Below are 23,924 nucleotides of genomic sequence, written 5' to 3'. Positions count from 1 at the left end.
TCGCTGTGACAACCAATCACACCGATCACATGCATTTCTGCGTATAAAACAGTGTGCACATGATCGCGTGCACACAGCCCTGTGCCCACGCTGTTACCAACAGCTCTGAGCACTGGGCAGAGTATCAGGGACCAATCTGATGGTCCCTGAACATGTGGTAGCTGTGAAAACCACAGCGACCACATTTGTTTTATTTTGACTTTTCTGGGAGCAAATCTCCTGCCTCTTTTCTTCTCCTCGCACATTGTCTCAGTTTGAGGAGAAGAAGAGACTCGAGAGAATTGCTGCCAGAAGAATACTGTGAAAAAAAAGTGTTAGGGTATGTTCACACGGCCTATTTACGGACGTAAATCGGGCGTTTTTGCCCCGAATTACGGCCGAAAATAGCGCCTCAATAGCGCTGACAAACATCTGCCCATTGAAAGCAATGGGCAGACGTTTGTCTGTTCACACGAGGCGTATATTTACGCGCCGCTGTCAAATGACGGCGCGCAAATAGACGCCCGCGTCAAAGAAGTGACCTGTCACTTCTTTGGCCGTAATTGGAGCCGCTATTCATTGACTCCAATGAATAGCAGCGCTAATTACGGCCGTAATTGACGCGGCGTTCAAGCGCCTGCACATGCCGGTACGGCTGAAATTACGGGGATGTTTTCAGGCTGAAACATCCCCGTAATTTCAGCCGTTACGGACCCCCGCCGTGTGAACATACCCTTACACTGTAAAACATTCTTTGTATAGATAGATTTCTATCTATCAATACAATCTATCTATCCATCTATCTTTTTTTCTATCCATCTACCTTTCTTTCTTTTATTCTATTAGAATAGACAGGTAGGGAGTATATAATTATATATATATATATCCACATATATATATATAATATATATAGCAATAGCGGTTTATTTTTTTGTTAGCGGTAGTGTAGATATATATACTAGTTAGTTTGTGTGTTTTATAAAAATAAATGTGTTTAGTTAGTGTTAGTGACGTTATGGCGAGGAAGTTGTTTAGCGGCGAGGAGGCATACGCCATGCTGTGGTCCGAGTCGGAGACCGCATCAGAGATGGCGTCAGAGATGGAACCTGTTTTGGGCAGTGACGATGACAGCGTCACTTCAGGTTAATCTTCAGGGGACGTTGTCCCTGATGCAGTTGAAACTGCAGAACTTGAAAGCGCAGGGCCTAGTAGCGCTGTAGCACGGGACAGCCTGGTCCCTCCAGTCCAGGCTCTTGTATGGGCACCTGCCCCATCTTTTGGGCCTAGAATCCACGGATTTACTGCCACTCCTGGCATAACCGTGGACAATACAAATGTTGTCCAAATGGATTACTTCCATTTATTTATAACGGACGACATCCTAAATCAGATTGTCCACGAAACAAATTTATATGCCACTCAATATATAAGGCAGAAACCTTCATCCACCCATGCCAGAGATTGGACGCCCACCAATTTGCAGGAATTAAAAAAAAAATTGGGGCTCACCCTAAATATGGGTATTGTCAAAAAGCCCTCCATTAGGTCTTACTGGTCAACAAGACCCACCCAAGCCACCCCAGTATATTCTGCAGTAATGCCCAGGTCTCGTTATGAGACAATAATGAGGTTCCTCCACTTCAACGACAACGCACAGGCCTCCCCAAGTACCGATGCAAACCGGGATCGGTTGTTCAAAATAAGACCGCTTATAAATTTCCTGAATAATTTATTTCTGTAACTCTACATCCCTGAGCAGAATGTAAGTGTGGACGAATCCCTCCTCAACTTCCATGGCAGACTTAGCTTTCGCCAATATCTACCTTCCAAAAGGGCAAGATATGGCGTTAAGCTTATAAACCGTGCGAAAGCGGGTCAGGATATACCACCGCCTTCAGGATTTATGAAGGGCGGGACCGCTCAATAAATGTTCCTGGATGCCCCCCTGATCTTTCCACCAGCAGCAAAATTGTGTGGGAGATAATGCAGCCTCTGCTTCACAAGGGGTACCACCTGTACTGCGACAATTTTTATTCTAGTGTGCCCCTGTTTAGGCATTTGCATGCTGCAAGGACTGGGGCATGTAGAACCATGCGCAAAAACCGAATTGGTTTTCCACAGCAATTAGTGGGGAAGCGCATGGTAAAGGGGGACTCCTGTGCTTATGCATCTGAAGAATTGCTGGCGGTCAAGTTCAGGGATCGCAAAGACGTGTATGTGCTAAGCAAGATTCATGCCGCAGGAACAGTGGCAGTGAGGGAAAGGGGGGCAACATCGGACAAGCACAAACCAGTGAGCGTGTCCGAATATAACAAGTACATGGGGGGGGGGGGGTGGATTTAAGCGACCAGGTTTTACAGCCCTATTTAGTAAAACGCAAAACTAAAACCTGGTACAAAAAAGTGGCCATTTATTTGTTACACGTGGCAATACACAATTCATTTGTGCTCTACAAAAAAAACAGAGGCAGAGACACATACCTGGATTTCCAGGAGAAAATTATTGAAGGCCTCATTTTTGATGTTCAGGACACCCGAGAATGCCCCCAGTCTGAGGATGTCACGCGACTGACTGAAAAGACACTTCATCAGTCGGATTCCCCCAACACCAACCAGAAGCAACCCCCAGAAAAAGTGCCGCGTCTGCAGAAAAGACGGGCACCGCAAAGATTCCCGATATTTCTGTCCATCATGTCCCTCGCAACCAGGCCTGTGCATTGAGCCATGTTTTAAAAAATACCACACTGTTTTGCATTATTAGATTTTAGTTAATTCGTTGAAAATATATTTGCCCTACATTACTTTTTTATTTTTCCCCTGATTTTACTCCAAGGGTGAGGGAGGGAATGGGTGGGGGGTGGTTGTCATGTTTGCATGTTTTCTAAAGTTCATCTGCTGAATAGCTCCATTTGCATAAACCTGCAATTTCTTATTTTAGAAAACCCCAAAAAATAAATTCCCATTATACCCCTAGATAAATATTTTGGGATTTCTGCAGATATTTTGGAAGTGTTATAGAAACTCTGTTGAGTTTTGTAAAACCAGCTTTGAAAAAAAGCGATTTGTGAAATAAGCTTCTTCTATCGTCCGCCCTACTACATCTCTATGTGATAATAAGGCCCACATATTTGGTATCCCCATGCACAGGAGAAGTGGCAGAATGTGAAAGGAGATTAATTTTGGCCGTGATCTATACGGTGTGTGAAAAATGCTGGTATAAACGGACGCATTTGCTAAAAAATTGCTAATTTTTTTCCATCTTATTCAAGAAACTTTCAGAAGAAAACTGGACTCGCTAAAAAATATGATAAACCCCTTGAAGGAAACCTTGTGGGGTCTACTTGTTTGAATGAAGTCATTTATGGGGTGATTCTAATCTTTCAGCAGCATTAGGCCCCACAGAAAACAGTATGCGGCTATAAAATCAAATTCAAAATTCCTGGACCGAAAAGGCCAAAAAGCCTCCTTTTATGCCAAGCCCTGGCACATGCCCGCACAATGAATAAGGCACACATATTTGGTATCCCCATGCACGGGAGAAGTGGAAGAATGTGAAATGGGATAAATTTTGTCCGTGATCCATTCTGTGTGTGAAAAATGCTAGCATAAGCTGACGCAATTGCTAAATTCTTGCATTTTTTTTAAATTTTGCCCACTTTAGAGAAAAAAATAAAAATGAACTTTATTCACCTGCAGAGTTATAGTCATCTAAAGAAGCGCATAGCAAAATTGTGACATTTGCTCTGGTCATTTAGCTGTAAAACAGCCTAGTCCTTAACCGGTTAAAGACATAATATGGAACAGAGGAGAGAGAAAAATAAAAAGCAAAACATAAACAAATATGAAAGTGTACTTAACCCCTTAATGACCAAGCCATTTTTTTTACATTTTTCCATCGTCGCATTCCAAGAGCTATAACATTTTTATTTTTGCGTCGACATAGCTGTATAAGGTCTTGTTTTTGCAGGACAGGTTGTATTTTTTAATAGCACCATTTTGAGGTACATATTATTTATTAACTTTTTTTTTTTTGGGGGGGGGGGGGGGATAGAAATAAACCTGAAATTTCGCCACTCTTTTTTGCGTCCTAAATCTACGCCGTTTACCGTGTGGTATAAATAACACAATAACTTTAGTCAGCGGGTTGTTACGATTGCAACGATATCGAATTTATATAGTTTTAGTATGTTTTACTACTTTCACACAGTAAAAACGTTGCAGTTGTATGAGGGCTTTTTTTTTCCGGGAAGAATTGTAGTTTTTATTGGTACCAGTTTGGAGTAGGTGCGACTTTTTGATCACTTTTTATCGCATTTTTTTAAAGACAAGATTAATAGAAAACAGCAATTTTTCCATTGTTTTTTTACGGCGTGCACCGTGCGGGTTAAATAATGTAACAGCTTTATAGTCGGGGTTGTTGTGGATGCGGCGATACCAAATATGCATAACTTTTTTACTTTATTTTAGTTTTTTGATAGTAAAGCATTTTGTAAGGGGAAAAAGTGGGGTTTTCATTTTTTCTTTTATTAAGTTTATGAAACTTTTTTAATTACTTTTTTATTAAAGTCCCCTAGTGGGACTAGTATGCGATCATCCGATCGCTATTATAATACACTGCAATACTTTTGTTTTGCAGTGTATTACTGCCTGTCCGTTTTAAACGGACAGGCATCTGCTAGTACATGCCTCCGGCATGACCTAGCAGGCATTCACTACAGGCAGACCTGGGGGTCTTTATTAGGCCCACGGCTGCCATCGGAGACAGACACTCGGCGATCTTATCACCGGGTGTAGAGAGGGAGCTCCCTCCCTCTCTCCAAAACCACTCAGATGTGGCGCACGCTATTGAGCACCGCATCTGAAGGGTTAAACAGGTGAGAGCGATACTTATATCGATCTCACACGTACGATCAGGGATGCCCTCAGCTACCTCTGGCAGCTGAGAGCAGGGAGATTTGACAGCTCCCTGTTCTGTTTATTTATCTTGGTGCAATTGCCGTAAAAAGGCTTATGCATCAGAATAAAGCCAGTTAGTGACCGACGTGAAAAGGCGTATTAGTGGTCACTAACGGGTTAAACACCATCTGTACATTTTATATACTTCATGCTCATCGGATAATCCAAAGCAATTAATAATCCTACTCCCATCGGGTCCTGTAAATTCCGGATTAATACCAAAAATGAAAAAATTGTATTACTAAGATCCGGGAAAAAAATACTAATGTGCTGGTAATACTTACCTCTGTAATGAATCATCTAGCTAACAGTGCAGAATAGTGCACGATCACAAACAGGGTTATCACTGTTTTCCCTATTGCCATTGGGGTACATAGGAAATGACCATTAATCCTAAACACGCACAGAAAACTTTGCCATGAAAAGTTACATTTTGTGTTGGCTTTACTATTTTATGTAATAAAATGTACCATGCATAATGTAGATTTTTATGTTCACCGAGTGACTTTGGCTGCTGCAAATTCGCACAGCCCCACCCTCCATTTCCCATTGTATGACTGACTAAAGTCTACAAACACCTCCTTCATCTAGTGTGTTACAGCCACTGCGCTTCAGTGCCACCCGTAATGTGGTGAATAAGCATTGGCATTCACACCCTTGTTTGCATTGGTGGCCGTAGTCCTAGACTTCCACCACCCTCTTTATGTACCAGACATATCTATCTCCCATACTTCCTTTTGTGCGCGTAATTTAGGCTGGGAACGCCACCTGCTTGTGGAGTAAAGATCTCCCAGAGATCTATGCTAACTTCAATTTAGAGAGTAAAGCAGACAGTTTCACTGGAATACTAAACACAAGGAGAGCTACTTATTTAATGCACACGAAAACCACTTGCCAAAACACAGCCTGGATACACACTACTGCCTATCCTAGACAGCCAGTTTGTGAGGGATATCCCAGCCCCACAGTGTGCAACCAAGTTCGCAAGACCCAAAGACAAACAATTAAGGGTGAAAGTAAAAAGATCACCTGTGATGGAGAGATCGGCTTTGTCGCTTGTAGCCAGAGTCCCCGAAGCCAGACCCACAAGGGAGGAGAAGAGGGGAGACTGGTAAAAAATCTCACCTGCAGCCACTTAGCCTGTCTTGAAAATCCTCCCGTCCGGATAACTTGCAGGGGAGGCTAAGGCTGCTGGACATGCCCGCATTATACACCAGATGGTAAGGAAGTTCTCAAACTCTTTTTAAATGGTGAAATTAAATAAAAGCTTTATTAAGATAGATAAGTTACAATAATAAGAGGGATCAGTAGGAAATAAGAAAAACCTGGCCATGGAGATCTTCTCAAGAGAATTAGACAGAAGACCTAGAGATTCACTTTTAGATTAACCATTTAAAAGGTCTTTTCTGGCTAACTGCTATCAAGAAACTGCCTTATTGGCCACACTAGAAACAAGTACTAATAACACATCCTTCTATTTATAAGATTTATGTTGCCTGAATATCATGTCGGTCTCCGATAAACTTGGCAATCCTATCTCACAACGGCCTTGAAGGCCTGATAGGGAGAGAAGTAGTCTCATATTCAGAGAATATGGTTCAAGAACAAACCGTAGATAGCAAAATTATATAAAATACATTTCAGAGGCAAAGTATACATATATATAGCATAAGCATATAATGGCAATTGATTATTAGCAAAAGCTACAATTAATATTTTTCTTTATTAACTGTAACAATTCAGCCCCTCTGCTTTGTAAGTAAACAGGATTCTTCTTTTCTTCTTCTGATTTCTTTGTAAAACATCTTCCACATTAAGAACATCAAAGTGGCTTCTCCCATGTGTGGCTTCTCTGATGAGCCCCAAGTTTGCCTTCAGTAGTAAAACATTTCCCACATTCTGAACAGGACTACAGCTTTTTTCCTGTGTGAATTCTCTCATGTGCAACAAGGGTTGATTTATTTGTAAAACATTTCCCACATTCTGGACATGGATATGGCTTCTCTCCAGTGTGAATTCTCTCATGTTTAACAAGATTTGATTTGTGTGTAAAACATTTCCCACATTCTGAACATGAATATGGACTCTCTCCTGTGTGACTTCTCTCATGTTTAACAAGACTTGATTTATCTGTAAAACATTTCCTGCATTCTGAACATGAATATGGCTTCTCTCCTGTGTGACTTCTCGTATGTATAACAAGATTTGATTTCTTTGTAAAACATTTCCCACATTCTGAACATGAATACGGCTTCTCTCCTGTGTGACTTCTCTCATGTTTAACAAGACTTAATTTATCTCTAAAACATTTCCCACATTCTGAACATGAATATGGCTTCTCTCCTGCGTGACCTCTCACGTGTTTAACAAGACTTGATTTTCGAGTAAAGCATTTCTCACATTCTGGACATGAATATGGCTTCTCTCCTAGGTGACTTCTCTCATGTGCAACAAGGCCTGATTTTTGTGTAAAAAATTTCCCACATTCTGAACAGGAATATGGCTTTTCTCCGGTGTGTATTCTCTCATGTTTGACAAGACTTGATTTATCTGTAAAACATTTCCCACATTCTGAACATGAATATGGCTTATTTCCTGTGTGAATTCTCTCATGTGCAACAAGGGTTGATTTATTTGTAAAACATTTCCCACATTCTGGACATGGATATGGCTTCTCTCCAGTGTGAATTCTCTCATGTTTAACAAGATTTGATTTATCTGTAAAACATTTCCCACATTCTGAACATGAATATGGATTCTCTCCTGTGTGACTTCTCTCATGTTTAACAAGACTTGATTTATCTGTAAAACATTTCCCGCATTCTGAACATGAATATGGCTTCTCTCCTGTGTGACTTCTCGTATGTATAACAAGATTTGAGTTGTGTGTAAAACATTTCCCACATTCTGAACATGAATATGGCTTCTCCCCTGCATGACTTTTCACGTGTGTAACAAGACTTGATTTTTGAGTAAAGCATTTCCCACATTCTGGACATGAATATGGCTTTTCTCCTAGGTGCCTTCTCTCATGTGCAACAAGGCCTGATTTTTGTGTAAAAAATTTCCCACATTCTGAACATGAATATGGCTTCTCTCCTGTGTGACTTCTCGTATGTATAACAAAATTTGATTTATTTGTAAAACATTTCCCGCATTCTGAACATGAATATGGCTTCTCTCCTGTGTGACTTCTCGTATGTATAACAAGATTTGATTTCTTTGTAAAACATTTCCCACATTCTGAACATGTATACGGCTTCTCTCCTGTGTGACTTCTCACGTGTTTAACAAGACTTGATTTTCGAGTAAAGCATTTCTCACATTCTGGACATGAATATGGCTTCTCTCCTAGGTGACTTCTCTCATGTGCAACAAGGCCTGATTTTTGTGTAAAAAATTTCCCACATTCTGAACAGGAATATGGCTTTTCTCCGGTGTGTATTCTCTCATGTTTAACAAGACTTGATTTATCTGTAAAACATTTTTCACATAGTGGACATGAATACAGCTTCTCTCCTGTGTGAATTCTTCTGTTTGTAAAATTACCAGAGTTTTTTGTGAACGGTTTACCACATTGATACCTTTTACCCCCTTGCTGAGCTGTACTTGTGGTCACAATCTGTGATTGGTCAGTAGAAGGTTCCTCATGATTAGGGGAATTGTATGATAAATCTGTACTGTAAAGTTCTGGATGTATATTAAGGGTAATGAGGTTTTCTCCTGAAGAGTGCTGGATGACATCATCTTCTACTTTATAATTTATCAATAACCTGAAGTTTCCCTCAGAGCTCTTACTGGGATTTTCTGTTAGGAATAAAAATATGTTTTGTGATTTTGTTTTAAAAAAAAACAAAATGTACACATTTATAAACATTCATATTATGCTGGAAACACACATGTAGTGTTTTGAGCCAAAGCCAGAAGTGGATCAAGCAGGAAGTTGAAGAAGTTTAAGCCATGCTTTTTGTATCCACTCCTGGCTTCAGCTCAAAACACGTCCTCAAAAACTATATGTGTGATTCCAGCCTTATAACGCTTTGTATAACACTTTCAAATATATACATGACAAAGTCCACGATTCTGGTCTACACCCAGTCCTCCACTTTTATTATATAAAAATGAACTTCATAAAAAATTTTTTTTTGAAAAGCAGAACTTTATATGCCAATGAAGCCTGTCCTCTGCTAACACATTTGGCCCTTTAACCACTTCCATCTTTGGCCACTTTTGACCTTCCTGACAGAGCCTCATTTTTCAAATCCGACATGTTTCAATTTATGTGGCAATAACTTCAAAATGCTTTTACCTATCCAAGCGCTTCTGAGACTGTTTTCTCGTGACACATTGGACTTTATGTCACTGGCAAAACTTGCTGCTCGATGCATTCAGTATTTAATTGTGAAAAACACCAAAATTGACAAGGATTAGAACCTTAGCAGCAATTTCTCACATTTTCAAGAAAATTTCAAAAGGCTATTTTTACAGGGGCCAGTTCAGTTGTGAAGTGGCTTTGAGGGCCTTGTATATTAGAAACCCCCAATAAATCACCCAATTTTAAGAACTTAACCCCTCAAAGTATTCAAAACAGCATTTAGAAAGTTTCTTAAACCTTTAGACGTTTCACAGGAATTAAAGCAATGTAGAGGTAAAATTTACAAATTTTATTTATTTTTGTAGAAATTCATTTTTAATCCATTTATTTGTAACAGAAGGTTTTACAAGAGAAACGTAACTCAATATATATTGCCCAGGTTTTGCAGATTTAGCAAATATCCCACGTGGCCCTAGTGTGGTAATAGACTGAAGCACAGGCCTCAGAAGCAAAAGAGCACCTAGAGGATTTTGGGGCCTTCTTTTTATTAGAATATATTTTAGGCACCATGTCAGGTTTGAAGGGCTCCTGCGGTAACAATGCAGTGGAAATCCCCCAAAAGTGACCCCATTTGGAAAACTACACACCTCATGGAAATTATCTAGGTGTATAGTGAGCATTTTGACCCCACAGGTTCATTACAAAAAATTATTGGAAGTAGGCCATAAAAATTAAAATCTACGTTTTAAGAAAATGTAGGTTTAGCTAATTTTTTTTTCATTTCCACAAGGACTAAAGGAGAAAAAGCAATTTGTAAAGCAATTTCTCCCAAGTGAAACAATACCCCACATGTGGTCATAAACGTCTGTTTGGACACACGGCAGGGCTCAGAATGGAAAGAGCGTTATTTGGCTTTTGGTGCTCAAAATTTAGTAGGAATAGTTTGCGGAGGCCATTTCGCATTTGCAAAGCCCCTGAGGGGACAAAGCAGTGGAAACCCCCCAAAAGTGACCCATTTTGGAAACTACACCCATTGAGGAAATTATCTAGAGGTATAGTGAGCATTTTGACCGAACAGGTTTTTTGCAGAAATTATTGGAATTGGGCCGTAAAAATGAAAATCTAAATTTTTTCAAAGAAAATGCAGGTTTAGCTCATTTTTTTTCATTTCCACAAGGACTAAAGGAGAAAAAGCAATTTCTCCCGAGTACGGCAATACCCCATATGTGGTAATAAACTGCTTTTGGGCACACAGTAGGGCTCAGAATGGAAGGAGTGCCATTTGGCTTTTGGAGTGCAGATTTTACTGGATTGGTTTCTGAGAGCTATGTCGCATTTGCAAAGCCCCGGTGGGACCAAAGCAGTGGAAACCCCCCAGAAGTGACCACATTTTGTAAACTACACCCCTCAAGGTATTGACCCGCAGGTGATTTGCAGAAATTAGTGTGCACTCGATGTTGCAGAGTGAAAATGGGATTTTTTTCCATAGATATGCCAATAAGTGGTGCCCAGTTTGTGCCACCATAACAAGACAGCTCTCTAATTATTATGCTGTGTTTCCCGGTTTTAGAAACACCCTACATGTGGCCCTAATCTTTTGCCTGGACATTTGACAGGGATTCAGGAGTGAAAGAATACCATGTAAAATTGAGGCCTAATTTGGCGTTTTACAAAGTATTGGTTCAAAAATTCAGAGCTCTGATGTGAAATAATAAAAGAAACCCCTGAGAAGTGGCCCCATTTTGGAATCTGCACCCCTCAAGGCTTTTATTAAGAGGTGTAGTGAGCATCTTCACCCCACTGCTCTTTTCCATAAATGATTGCGTTGTGGATGGTGCAAAGTAAAAATTTACATTTTTCCATAGATATACTATTTCAGTGGCAAGTATGCCGTACCCAGCTTGTGCCACTGGACACACCCCAAAAATTGTTAAAAGGGTTCTCCCGGGTATGGCGATGCCATATATGTGGAAGTAAACTGCTGTTTGGGCACGATGCAGGGTTCAGAGGGGAGGGAGCACCATTTGGCTTTTGGAGCGTGGATTTGCTTGGTAGTAGATTTGTTTGAATATTGCTGGTGTTTCCGTTTATAATGTGGGGGCACATGTAAGCTGGGCAGAGTACATCAGGGGCATAGTCAGGTGGTATAATAATTGGGTTAAAAAAAAACAATAAAATAATCCATAGATGTGTGTGTTACGCTGTGCTCAATCCTTTCTGCACAGGCCGATGTCGCACTGATAAATGTCCTTCCTTATCCCCCTTTTGGTCCACACTTCCCACATTTGCAGTTTGGGGAATTTTGCTGGGAAGTGTTGGCCTGGTATAATACGGGCGCCCTCGCTTCCAGCAGATATGTTTGGGCCATACCCTTCCTGGTTCCCTAATTTTAGGGCCTAGATAATTTGCCTCTTGAAACAGAAGAAATGTTCCCCTTGCAATTAGATCGATGTTCGTATAAGGAAAAGGTAGGGGAACTAGGCATAACCCTAGTGACCCTGTTTATAAAGGCGGTAGTAATAGTGGGTGTCACTAACCAGTGGATCCCGCTATTACCCCACCCCCTTTAACATTGGCGAGCCAGCCCAAACTGCTTTCAATTTATTTCTGTCTTTTGTACAATAAAATTGTGTTAAAACGTGAACTGTAGATAGGCGGCGAGGCGTGGACAGGTAACGTACGTACACGGTGTAGTGTTGGGTTATACTGTGCGCCTAGACCTTTTTGAAGTTCAGACGAGTAACACAATTTTATTTAAGGCTTGATACAGGATACAATTGATCAGCGAACCTATTGTTTTTTGTTTTATATTCTGAGGTATTAACGTATTTTATTTTGCTTTGCGGCGTGCTGCTCTACGGCGACGAATCGTCGGGCGAGTGAGCAACTTATACAAAAGGAGTTTGCAGAAGTATCAACGTCGGTGTTCTTCCGGTGAAGTCCAGCTGATCGGGAAAAGGCTTTCCGGAAGAAAAGGACCTTTTTCAAAACAGCGGTTGACAAGGAGGACAACGCAGACGGAGATGACTTCTGAAACAGTGAGTATGGACTTCTCCACACAAACACCTCGCCAAAAACAGTAAATTTAATCCAGTAACACCCACGACTTACAAGTCAGCAGGAATGCTGTGGTCCACTCTGCTGGACGAGGCTTATGCACATGATAAGTTGTGTATTAGCAAGAGTGTTCTTAACAAAACCTCCAAACGTCTCCACATGCTCGCTAAATTAATCTGTGTGTATGAGGAGACGTGGAAGCCTGATCACTCAGAAATTAAGAGTGATTCCCCAAATCTTCACTGCCAGTGTTGTGCCAACAATGTGAAGCAGGTTTGTGATTTGCAGACACAACTGGCAGAGAATGCCCAATGTAGAGATCAGCAAATTTGCATGCTGGAATCGCAGGTGATAGATTTGAGAAATCATGGTGATGATATTGATGCACAGCTGACTGGGTCTTATGCTGTGATCAATGCATTTAAGGTTAAGGCGGTCTCTACGGATGCCATCATTGCCAAGTTGAATGATGAGCTTGCTACTAGGTCACAATTGGTAACCAGTATGCAAAACATCATAAAAGATTTCTCAAAAATGTTACCGGCTGTCTTTTTCAAGGCCTGATTCCGCTGTAAGTTTGCCCTCTACAGGGCAAAAAGGAGGGAGTAGTAAGAGTGATGGATCAGATGTCACAAATCGTGATCCCATCCGGAATCCTGAAGGTAACATTGTTACGAAAGTGTTACGCAGATGTAAGCGTACGATATTTAGAAGTGCTTCCCTAGCCATGCAGAACTTTAAGAGATCATGTACTGTTGACTGCCCTAAGTCCAGCAGAGCATGTACTGTTAAATGTTTTGCATGTGCCGACTCAGGCAATATTGCGAAGTACTGCGAGTCTTTGAGTACTCAGAAATGTGGCCCTGTTAAATGCTTTAAATGAGGTCAGATGGGACATATTGCGAGGAACTGCCACGGCATAAGCAACCATGGAAAGCCCAGCGAAATGGCAATAGAAAATGGCCACGTCACAACAAAACGTGGGTTTAGACAAAATGGCTGCATAAGAGTCTCCTTACAGCCTTATGTGCTCCGCCACGTGCTCAAGGGTCTAAATGACCAACCACAACTAGGGGGGAGTTTAGGAAGTTGGCCATAAATTGCATGTTCAGTCTGTTGTTATGTCTGTAATGGTTGTTTATGGTCTGTTGTGTTTGTCCCCAGTTGTCCGTTTGTTTTCATTTGTGTTTTTATTTTGTGGTTCTTTCACATATTCTATTGTGGTACATCCCTGGTTATCAGTAATATGTATTTATACTATATGGGTGTTGCCTGTATTTATAATGCATAATTAGAAAACCACTCCAGGAAAACAACTGGAGAATCAACCATTGGATAGTGGTGTATTTGCGCCCAATGTTTTAATTGCTCTCTATTAGGATAACGTTGAAGTTGTTGTTATACTATGAACTCAGGTTAGGCGGTGCGAACAGGTAACATAAGTTCACGGTGTAGTGTTTTATGTTATTCTGTGCACCTAGACCTGGGGGGGGGGGGGTTCAGACAGGTCACACAATTTCATCTGAGGCCTAATACGAGTGCAATTAAATACAGCGAATAACAGTATGGCTGATTCTTTTGTGTTTAACTGGAGTTAGGAAACTTTGGACAGGGGGAGGTAACCCTGGCATTACACCCATATCTTGATTTTAAGATAATGGGTTTGCTAAGACAGGGATATAGTTCCACAAACCTGAGAATTGTGAGGAACCACAAAAACAATGCTTCATCCACAGCTCCCCTCGGATATCCTGACCTACACCAGTGTTGGGATACTGAGGGGTCCTGTGATATGAAGGCTAATCCAATGCATGGGTCAAGGATATTGGTGCTGGTATCTAATGAATAATGCCACGCGACTAACTGCACCGAAAGAGGCATATTCCTCCCAGGAGCATACTGTACCCTTAATCCCGTATTAGGCGTTGATGTGGCGGATCAGAAGGGAAGAACTCCGGTGACACCTGAAAAAAGGCTCGACATCCGTCCAGACACCCCTGTGTGACTCCAGATGATTCCTCTTGGGTTTGGCATCAAACTAAGAAATCTCCTGCGAGACTTCAATGAGGAAGAGGATGTCGTGGAGAAACTGGAAAATTACCAACACCAAGCCACTATTCAGTTGGAACATGCCACTAAAAAGATCACAGGAATTGTTAACAACCTTGAGGCGGACGCGGAAGTGTCTTGGTGGGAGAGCTTGTTCGGATATAGTCCCAAGGCCACTTCCTTCTTCAACTTGCTCATCCACCCAGTGATAATCCTCACTCTAGTGGCGATTATGTACGTTGGACTGTTCTGCGTGTACCGACGAATGAAAGGACTGGTTGACCAAATAGAACGAGGTCAAGCAGAAAGCCACGAATACATTCGTAGACAGGGTCTAAGGACATAGTGATACAGTCCTGCGACCAAGAATTGTTTATTATTGTATGTGTATATATATTTGTAAAGTGTAAATCTTAAATCAATGGGTCGTACAAAATTTTCAAGGTGTACATATAGACATTCCAGGTGTTGATATGTGTCCGCAACATAGGCATACTCAGTGAGGACGTGCCCGTCCCCAGTGAGTGAGTATGTACGTGTAGGCGGGCATATATTTACAGCCTGTAGTCACCCCATTTACATGTGGACCTTTCACGTGTTTATGGAGGAGTAGTGAGAGATGCTGTTTGAGCATGAATCTCTATATGTACATATACCTATGGTTTGGGGGGGAATATTTTTGTATGTTTGGTCATTTTTCACTTTGTTTGTATGATTGGGTAGTGTGTAGGAACCCTTAGGGATAGGTAAGGTATTCACACACCCTTGTAGGTATTTGCCACCTCAACCTGAGAACTGGTATGGTCAATAGGATGATGGATTGAATGTCAGAGGGGAAATGGAAGGCGATGCTCCACCCCACAGTAGATTCCTGGGTACCAAGACATCACCTCCTCCTCGGGGATGATAACCTGCCATGATTGAGACCTGGATATCGGCCCACAAAGATTGTTTCGTCTTCAATCAAGATGCTGGGAAAAGTTGGAAAAGTAATGGATCACGTACAAAAGGTTGTTGAAAGGCGGGCTAAGCCATTCCAAGGCTGACCATGTGAGGGCACAAGTAGCCTTACTCGGGTCGGCATGCTAGAATTGGATCGGCCACTGGAAAGACCTGCTGACGTCACTCAAGAGGAAGAAACTCCAAGCAAGAAAGAACAAGAAATCTGCGGTTCATGGACTTTGAGGTTTTCATATGAGCTTTGTTCGTTTGATGAGCTTTGAGGCTTCGTTCTATGGACTGAGTTTTATCTCAACTTTGTTCTATGGACTAGGAGATTTAATTTCATCTTCATTCTGTGAACTTTGAGGTTTCGTTTCTTTGGACACTAGACTCCAGAGTCAGAGGACCGGCGGGAAGGTGTCCTTGAGGAGATAGCTGATGTCGAGTATCTAGGTCCAATGTTATACGTTCTTCCATCTCAGACAATTTCCTGGGAGGTTGAGGGGGTAAATAGAACCCCACAAACACTTCACCAAATTGCATTGTCGAGTCCCTGACAACAGGGGGATTGTAAAGGGAAGTGTCCATATATATATATATATATATATATATATATATATATATATATATATATATATATAGTGTGTATGTATACAGTGTATACGTATGTATATATATATATACATACACATACATACACACACACACAGTGAAGGAAATAAGTATTTGATCCCTTGCTGATTTTGTAAGTTTGCCCACTGTCAAAGACATGAACAGTCTAGTCTTTATTTGCATTGTGCACAGAGAAATAAGTATTTGATCCCTTTGGCAAACAAGACTTAATACTTGGTGGCAATACCCTTGTTGGCAAGCACAGCAGTCAGACATTTTTAGTAGTTGATGATGAGGTTTGCACACATGTTAGATGGAATTTTGGCCCACTCCTCATTGCAGATCATCTGTAAATCATTCAGATTTCGAGGCTGTCGCTTGGCAACTCGGATCTTCAGCTCCCTCCATAAGTTTTCGATGGGATTAAGGTCTGGAGACTGGCTAGGCCACTCCATGACCTTAATGTGCTTCTTATTGAGCCACTCCTTTGTTGCCTTGGCTGTATGTTTCGGGTCATTGTCGTGCTGGAAGAACCAGCCACGAACCATTTATAATGTCCTGGTGGAGGGAAGGAGGTTGTCACTCAGGATTTGACGGTACATGGCTCCATCCATTCTCCAATTGATGCGGTGAAGTAGTCCTGTGGCCTTAGCAGAGAAACACCCCCAAAACATAATGTTTCCACCTCCATGCTTGACAGTGGGGACGGTGTTCTTTGGGTCATAGGCAGCATTTCTCTTCCTCCAAAAACGGCGAGTTGAGTTAATGCCAAAGAGCTCAATTTTAGTCTCATCTGACCACAGCACCTTCTCCCAATCACTCTCAGAATCATCCAGATGTTCATTTGCAAACTTCAGACGGGCCTGTACATGTGCCTTCTTGAGCAGGGGGACCTTGCGGGCACTGCAGGATTTTAATCCATTACGGCGTAATGTGTTACCAATGGTTTTCTTGGTGACTTTGGTCCCAGCTGCCTTGAGATCATTAACAAGTTCCCCCGTGTAGTTTTCGGCTGAACTCTCACCTTCCTCAGGATCAAGGATACCCCACGAGGTGAGATTTTGCATGGAGCCCCAGATCGATGTCGATTGACAGTCATTTTGTATGTCTTCCATTTTCTTACTATTGCACCAACAGTTGTCTCCTTCTCACCCAGCGTCTTACTTATGGTTTTGTAGCTCATTCCAGCCTTGTGCAGGTCTATGATCTTGTCCCCGACATCCTTAGAAAGCTCTTTGGTCTTGCCCATGTTGTAGAGGTTAGAGTCAGACTGATTAATGGAGTCTGTGGACAGGAGTCTTTTATGCAGGTGACCATTTAAGACAGCTGTCTTTAATGCAGGCACCAAGTTGATTTGGAGCGTGTAACTGGTCTGGAGGAGGCTGAACTCTTAATGGTTGGTAGGGGATCAAATACTTATTTCTCTGTATTGGCGGTCCCCGCCATTACAGCTGGATGTCAGCTGCAAGATACCGCTGACATCCGGCGATGGTGGCACCGACTCAGCTTCTGAGCCAGTGTCCACCATTTGTCGTATGGATACAGACAAATGCGGGAAGCACTAGCTTTCCATGACGTATCCATACGGCAAATGTCGGGAAGGGGTTAATACTAACTGGACATAAAACATCTTAACTTAATATTGTTACAAACAATCTAATCTTGGCCACAGTCTACATTTAACAAGATAATCTGACAATGAGGTCTGTATATCCTAATGGCTGAGCAGACCTCAATTTCATAGAACATCTTCGGGATGCAGTGAAATAAACACAGTGAGGCTAACAATCAGAATCTGGTTAAAGGTTCCCAGTACATTGTTAAATCCATTCCACTAAGAATTCAGGCTGTTCTAACAGGAAAGAGGGTCTTATCAAGTACTAATAAGGTGACCGTAATGAAGCGGTCCCATTCAGGTTTTAGACATGTGGCAATTTAATTGCAAATTGTTGTTCTATTTCTCTGCCAACCGATACTTATTTGGTCTAGTTTTTCTCAGAACATATAGGGCTTTGATATTGTGTAATAAATAAGGAATATATTTAACTGTGATAGAGTGGGAGAGGTGTAAAGGGGAAAACTTTGTGGGACGTTTTAAAACGTCCTTGCAGGGATAGGTGTAAACTATGATCAGTCGGTAAAGGTGCTTCCTAATAACCATGGATCTTTTTTTTTTTTTAAATTCTATATAGAAAGATCCATATCTTTAAACCATCTTGAAAACTTCTTAAAGACCCTAAAGTGTACCAAATTACCAATACGACTTTTCAGAATAATCTGTCATATGTGCGTACAGGAGGAATAACACTATTTATGGCCATTAAATGATTTGTAGATGGCATTATTTTAGAAGTTTTCACTTTGCAGGCTCTCACTCTAATTCTAAGTTTTTCTTGAGGTAGTGGGTGGAGCCTAACTGCTACCACGTCTTCCATACACTGCGCACACAGAGCTATACTGTTTTAATGGACTGTGTGAAGGGCCCGTGGAAAAATAGGACATGTTCTATTTTCGTCCGATTTCATGGATCCCTCAATAGACTCAAGTATATGAGGGATCCGTGAAAACGGGTCCCGCACGGGTGCAGCTCGGACGTGAAAAACTGTGTAGGAGTAAAAAAAAAATAATTCTACAGTTGAAAAAAAATGCTGCAAAGTAAGAATGCTTTCATAAATAGAAGTGTCAATAGTTTTTTTTTATCAATTAACAAAATACAAAGTGAATGAACAGAAGAGGAATCGAAATTAAATCAATATTTGGTGTGACCACCCTTTGCCTTCAAAACAGCATCAGCTCTTCTAGGTAAACTTGCATAAGTCATGGGTTTTGTAAGATTATAGTCAGGTGTATGATTAACCAATTATACCAAAAGGTGATAATGATTAGCATTTTCATACGTAGGCTGAAACACAGTCATTAACTGTAACACACAGCTGTGTATGAGGCTTTAAAACAGGGTGAGGAACAGCCAACCCCTGCTACAAAGGTGAGGTTGTGGAAGACAATTTCATGTCATAGCTCCACCATGGCAAGACTGAACACAGCATCAAGACACAAGGTAAAGCAAAATAGAGCAAAAAGGAAGCAGCACTGCAGGTAAAGTGACTACAGTGGTTTATTCACCATTGATGCAGACAAGCGACGTTTCAGCACCTCCTTGGAGTCATTATCAAGTTTGATAATGGCTCATCAAGTCTGATAATGGCTCTAAGGAGGAGCTGAACCATCACTTGTCTGCATCATTGGTGAGTAAACCACTGTAGTTACTTTACCTGGAATGTTGCTTCCTTTTTCGGGTTTTGCTTTGCCTATTTGGACCTTAGAGTCCGCTCTGCTGAAGATTGCACCCGGATTCTAAACTAGATTCCATTTTACAGTGCTGCTCCACTTTGGACTTCTTCACATTTTAAAACACAAGGTAGTTATACTGCATCAGAAAGGTCCCTCCCAGGCAAAGATTTCAATGCAGACGGGGGTTTCCAAATGTGCAGTTCAAGTTCTTTTGAAGAAGCACAAAGAAACGGGCAACGTTGAGGACCGTAGATGCAGTGGTTGGCCAAGGAAACTTAGTGCAGCAGATCAAAGACACATCATGCTTACTTCCCTTCCAAACTGGAAAATGTCCAGCAGTGCCATCAGCTCAGAACTGGCAGAAACCAGCGGGACCCAGGGTCACCTATCTACTGTTTGGAGAAGTCTGGCAAGAAGTGGTCCTCATGGAAGAATTGCTGCCAAAAAGCCATATCTTCGACATGGAAACAAGGCCAAGCGACTCAGCTATTCATGAAAACATAGAACCTGGGGTGCAGAAAAATGGCAGCAGGTGCTCTGGACTGAGGAGACAAAATTTGAATACGGTACAATAATGAGCGTCTGCAGGCAACAGTGAAGAATGGTGGAGGTTCTTTGCAGGTTTGGGGCTGCAATTCAAAATGGAGTTGGGGACTTTGTCAGGATTAATGGTGTTCTCAATGCGGAGAAATACAGGCAGATACTTATCCATCATACAATACCTTCAAGGAGGCATCTGATCGGCTCCAAATTTATTCTGCAGCAGTACAACGACCCTAGACCCTAAACATACAGTCAATGTCATTAAGAACTATCTTCAGTGTAAAGAAGAAAAAGGAGCCCTAGAAGTGATAAGGCCCCCACAGAACCCTGATCTCAACATCATCGAGTCTGTCTGGGATTACATGAAGGGACAGAATGATTTGAGGAAGCCTACATCCACAGAAGATCTGTGCTTAGTTCTCCAAAATGTTTAGAACAACCTACCCACTGAGTGCCTTCAAAAACGGTGTGCAAGTGTATCTAGAAGAATTGATGCTGTTTTGAAGGCAAAGGGTGGTCAAACTACATATTGATTTGATTCAGATTGCTCTTCTGTTCATTCACTTTGTATTTTGTTAATTGATAAAAAAAATTGAACACTTCTATTTTTAAAAGTATTCTTACTTTGTAGCATTTTTCCACAATACTTTTGCACAGTACTGTATTATAGGTGTTACCTGTCAGTGTAATCCTGGCAGTGAGGATAATGAAATGTATGATAAGAATTGATCTCTACAAAACAGGAAGTGTTAGTCTACTATGAGACTCAGTGGCCAGGGTGAAAATGCAAGATTTTAGGATTATTTTTAAAGATAACATAGAAAAAAACAACAATATATCTTAAAAAATAGGTTTAACATAAAAACTTGATTTAAAGGGGTTTTCCCATCTTGGACAATTTTGGCATGTCCACAGGATATGCCATAAAAGTCATATAGATGCGGGTCCCAACTCTGGGACCTGCACCCACCTATAGAACGGGGCCCCCATAACCCCGTTACAACTTACTCGGATCCTGCTGCCTCCCAGCCACTTCCTGGTTAGGTGGTCGGGAGTTACGAAAACAGCCGAGCTCACTGAGCTACGTTGTTTCCATAACTCCCATAGAAGTGAATGTGTATATGTCATAATTATCCAAGATGGGAAAGCCCCTTTAAACAGGTAATTTTCTGATGACACATTCCCTTTAAGTAGTTAAATTGAGTTTTTTCAGATCCTGGCTGTTAGTGCAAATGTTAATCGTAGTTGGTGGCCTCCAAAATCTGATGCTAAGCCTAGTGCATGACCGGATTCATGGAACACCATGTAGAGAACTTCTATGTGCAGTCACAGTTCCCGCAGGTCCTGCACTATGTATAACACATTGCCTGAAGTGTTACTGTTCGGGCTTATTTACACGAGCGTGTTAAACGTCCGTGGGATGGCCGTTGAAACAGCGGCCGACCCACGGACCTATGTAATTCAATTTGGCCGTTCACACAGCCGTTGTTTAAACGGACCGTGTGATGGGTGCGTGCGAAAATAGGACATGTTCGTTCTTTTCCCGCATCAGGCATTCCTCCATAGACTCTCAACTATGGGGGATGCGTGACATCGCACCCCGCAGCGCTGAGCACGGATGCATCTCGGATGTGAAAAACAGCAGTTTTTCACCTCAGAGATGCGCAGCGTTCGTGTAAAGAAGGCCTAATGCAGAGTTAAGGAGGAACCACACCTTACGAAACCTTGGAATTCACTTTCTAAATTCATTATTACTTACCTGTGGTAAACTCTCCTGGAGTTTCCTCCTCCACTTCACTCTTACACGGTTGATTGCACCTCACCCTTTTTTCTTCTGCTTCATCCTCTGCTGCTTTAATATTAGTCTGATCTTCCCCCTGATTTCACATATGTAATAATTCAGTACAATACAGCAGAGAGTGACAAGAATCTAACAGATCAACATAAGAAACCACCAAAATCTATGACCACATCTATGACCACAGGACCAAAAAGCTCCACACCCCCTATATAGATCTGGTATAGGGCTCAGCTTTATCTACCTGATGATTCTCTGGGACATTGTGTTTTTCCTCTGGACAGTCCTGGGAATACAGAGGACTGGGACATCTCTCTAGTCGACTTCTACTGGATCCATCTGTAGGAAACACGCAGTGAATGAATACATGACTACTGTATACCTGTCTATATACTTCTGTTCACTGATCAGAGCCAAAATTACAATGTTGAGGTCCTCACTACCTGTGTTGATGTTCCTGCAGCTTGTAAGCCGCAGGCCTAAAGTAAACTGTGGCCTACCAAAGCGAATGTCGGAGTGTCAACTTCCCCCTGCTTCTCCATAGTATTTAACTGTATCTGCGTTGCGTGGACGCGGAAACACTTCAAAGTGGCGGGACACATGGCGTCTCTATTTTAAGAGTTCCCTGCCAAACAAAAAAATGTTCAGGGCGTCACCTGCTTATTATTTCAATGTTTTCTCCTATTGTGTGTATATACAGTGAAGGAAATAAGTATTTGATCCCTTGCTGATTTTGTATGTTTGCCCACTGTCAAAGTCATGAACAGTCTAGAATTTTTAGGCTAGGTTAATTTTACCAGTGAGAGATAGATTATATAAAAAAAAAAAAAAGAAAATCACATAGTCAAAATTATATATATTTATTTGCATTGTGCACAGAGAAATAAGTATTTGATCCCCTACCAACCATTAAGAGTTCAGCCTCCTCCAGACCGGTTACACGCTCCAAATCAACGTGGTGCCTGCATTAAAGACAGCTGTCTTAAATGGTCACCTGTATAAAAGACTCCTGTCCACAGACTCCATTAATCAGTCTGACTCTAACCTCTACAACATGGGCAAGACCAAAGAGCTTTCTAAGGATGTCAGGGACAAGATCATAGACCTGCACAAGGCTGGAATGAGCTACAAAACCATAAGTAAGACGCTGGGTGAGAAGGAGACAACTGTTGGTGCAATAGTAAGAAAATGGAAGACATACAAAATGACTGTCAATCGACATCGATCTGGGGCTCCATGCAAAATCTCACCTCGTGGGGTATCCTTGATCCTGAGGAAGGTGGGAGCTCAGCCGAAAACGACACGGGGGGAACTCGTTAATGATCTCAAGGCAGCTGGGACCACAGTCACCAAGAAAACCATTGGTAACACATTACGCCGTAATGGATTAAAATCCCGCAGTGCCCGCAAGGTCCCCCTGCTCAAGAAGGCACATGTACAGGCCCATCTGAAGTTTGCAAATGAACATCTGGATGATTCTGAGAGTGATTGGGAGAAGGTGCTGTGGTCAGATGAGACTAAAATTGAGCTCTTTGGCATTAACTCAACTCGCCATTTTTGGAGGAAGAGAAATGCTGCCTATGACCCAAAGAACACCGTCCCCACTGTCAAGCATGGAGGTGAAAACATTATGTTTTGGGGGTGTTTCTCTCCTAAGGGCACAGGACTACTTCACCGCATAAATGGGAGAATGGATGGAGCCATGTACCGTCAAATCCTGAGTGACAACCTCCTTCCCTCCACCAGGACATTAAAAATGGCTCGTGGCTGAGTCTTCCAGCACGACAATGACCCAAAACATACAGCCAAGGCAACAAAGGAGTGGCTCAAGAAGAAGCACATTAAGGTCATGGAGTGGCCTAGCCAGTCTCCAGACCTTAATCCCATCGAAAACTTATGGAGGGAGCTGAAGATCCGAGTTGCCAAGCGACAGCCTCGAAATCTTAATGATTTACAGATGATCTGCAAAGAGGAATGGGCCAAAATTCCATCTAACATGTGTGCAAACCTCATCATCAACTAGAAAAAAACGTCTGACTGCTGTGCTTTCCAACAAGGGTTTTGCCACCAAGTATTAAGTCTTGTTTGCCAAAGGGATCAAATACTTATTTCTCTGTGCACAATGCAAATAAATATATATAATTTTGACAATGTGATTTTCTGTTTTTTTATTTTTATATAATCTCTCTCTCACTGGTAAAATTAACCTAGCCTAAAAATTCTAGACTGTTAATGTCTTTGACAGTGGGCAAACTTACAAAATCAGCAAGGGATCAAATACTTATTTCCTTCACTGTATATATATATATATATATATATATATATATATGTGTGTGTGTTGCTTTTAGGTGATTAAACACATTTTCAATTGCCTCTCATTAAA

At 41.6% G+C, this 23,924-nt stretch overlaps 1 protein-coding gene across 1 annotated transcript in view; it reads right to left on the bottom strand.

Annotated features, from left to right (window-relative positions):
- Window positions 1–6,174: 6,174 nt before the first annotated feature.
- Window positions 6,175–23,924, bottom strand: part of LOC142656882 (uncharacterized) — a 73,800-nt gene continuing 56,050 nt past the window's right edge. The window contains 4 exon segments of the mRNA XM_075831887.1: window positions 6,175–6,851; window positions 6,853–8,741; window positions 21,503–21,620; window positions 21,786–21,880. Coding sequence (XP_075688002.1) covers window positions 6,660–6,851; window positions 6,853–8,741; window positions 21,503–21,620; window positions 21,786–21,880 — 2,294 coding nt within the window. The 3' untranslated portion in view covers window positions 6,175–6,659.

Source organism: Rhinoderma darwinii, chromosome 1, assembly GCF_050947455.1.
Source record: "Rhinoderma darwinii isolate aRhiDar2 chromosome 1, aRhiDar2.hap1, whole genome shotgun sequence".
Classification (NCBI taxonomy): domain Eukaryota; kingdom Metazoa; phylum Chordata; class Amphibia; order Anura; family Rhinodermatidae; genus Rhinoderma; species Rhinoderma darwinii.
Note: the sequence above shows the minus strand (reverse complement) of the source record. Positions and strands in the feature narration are given on the sequence as shown.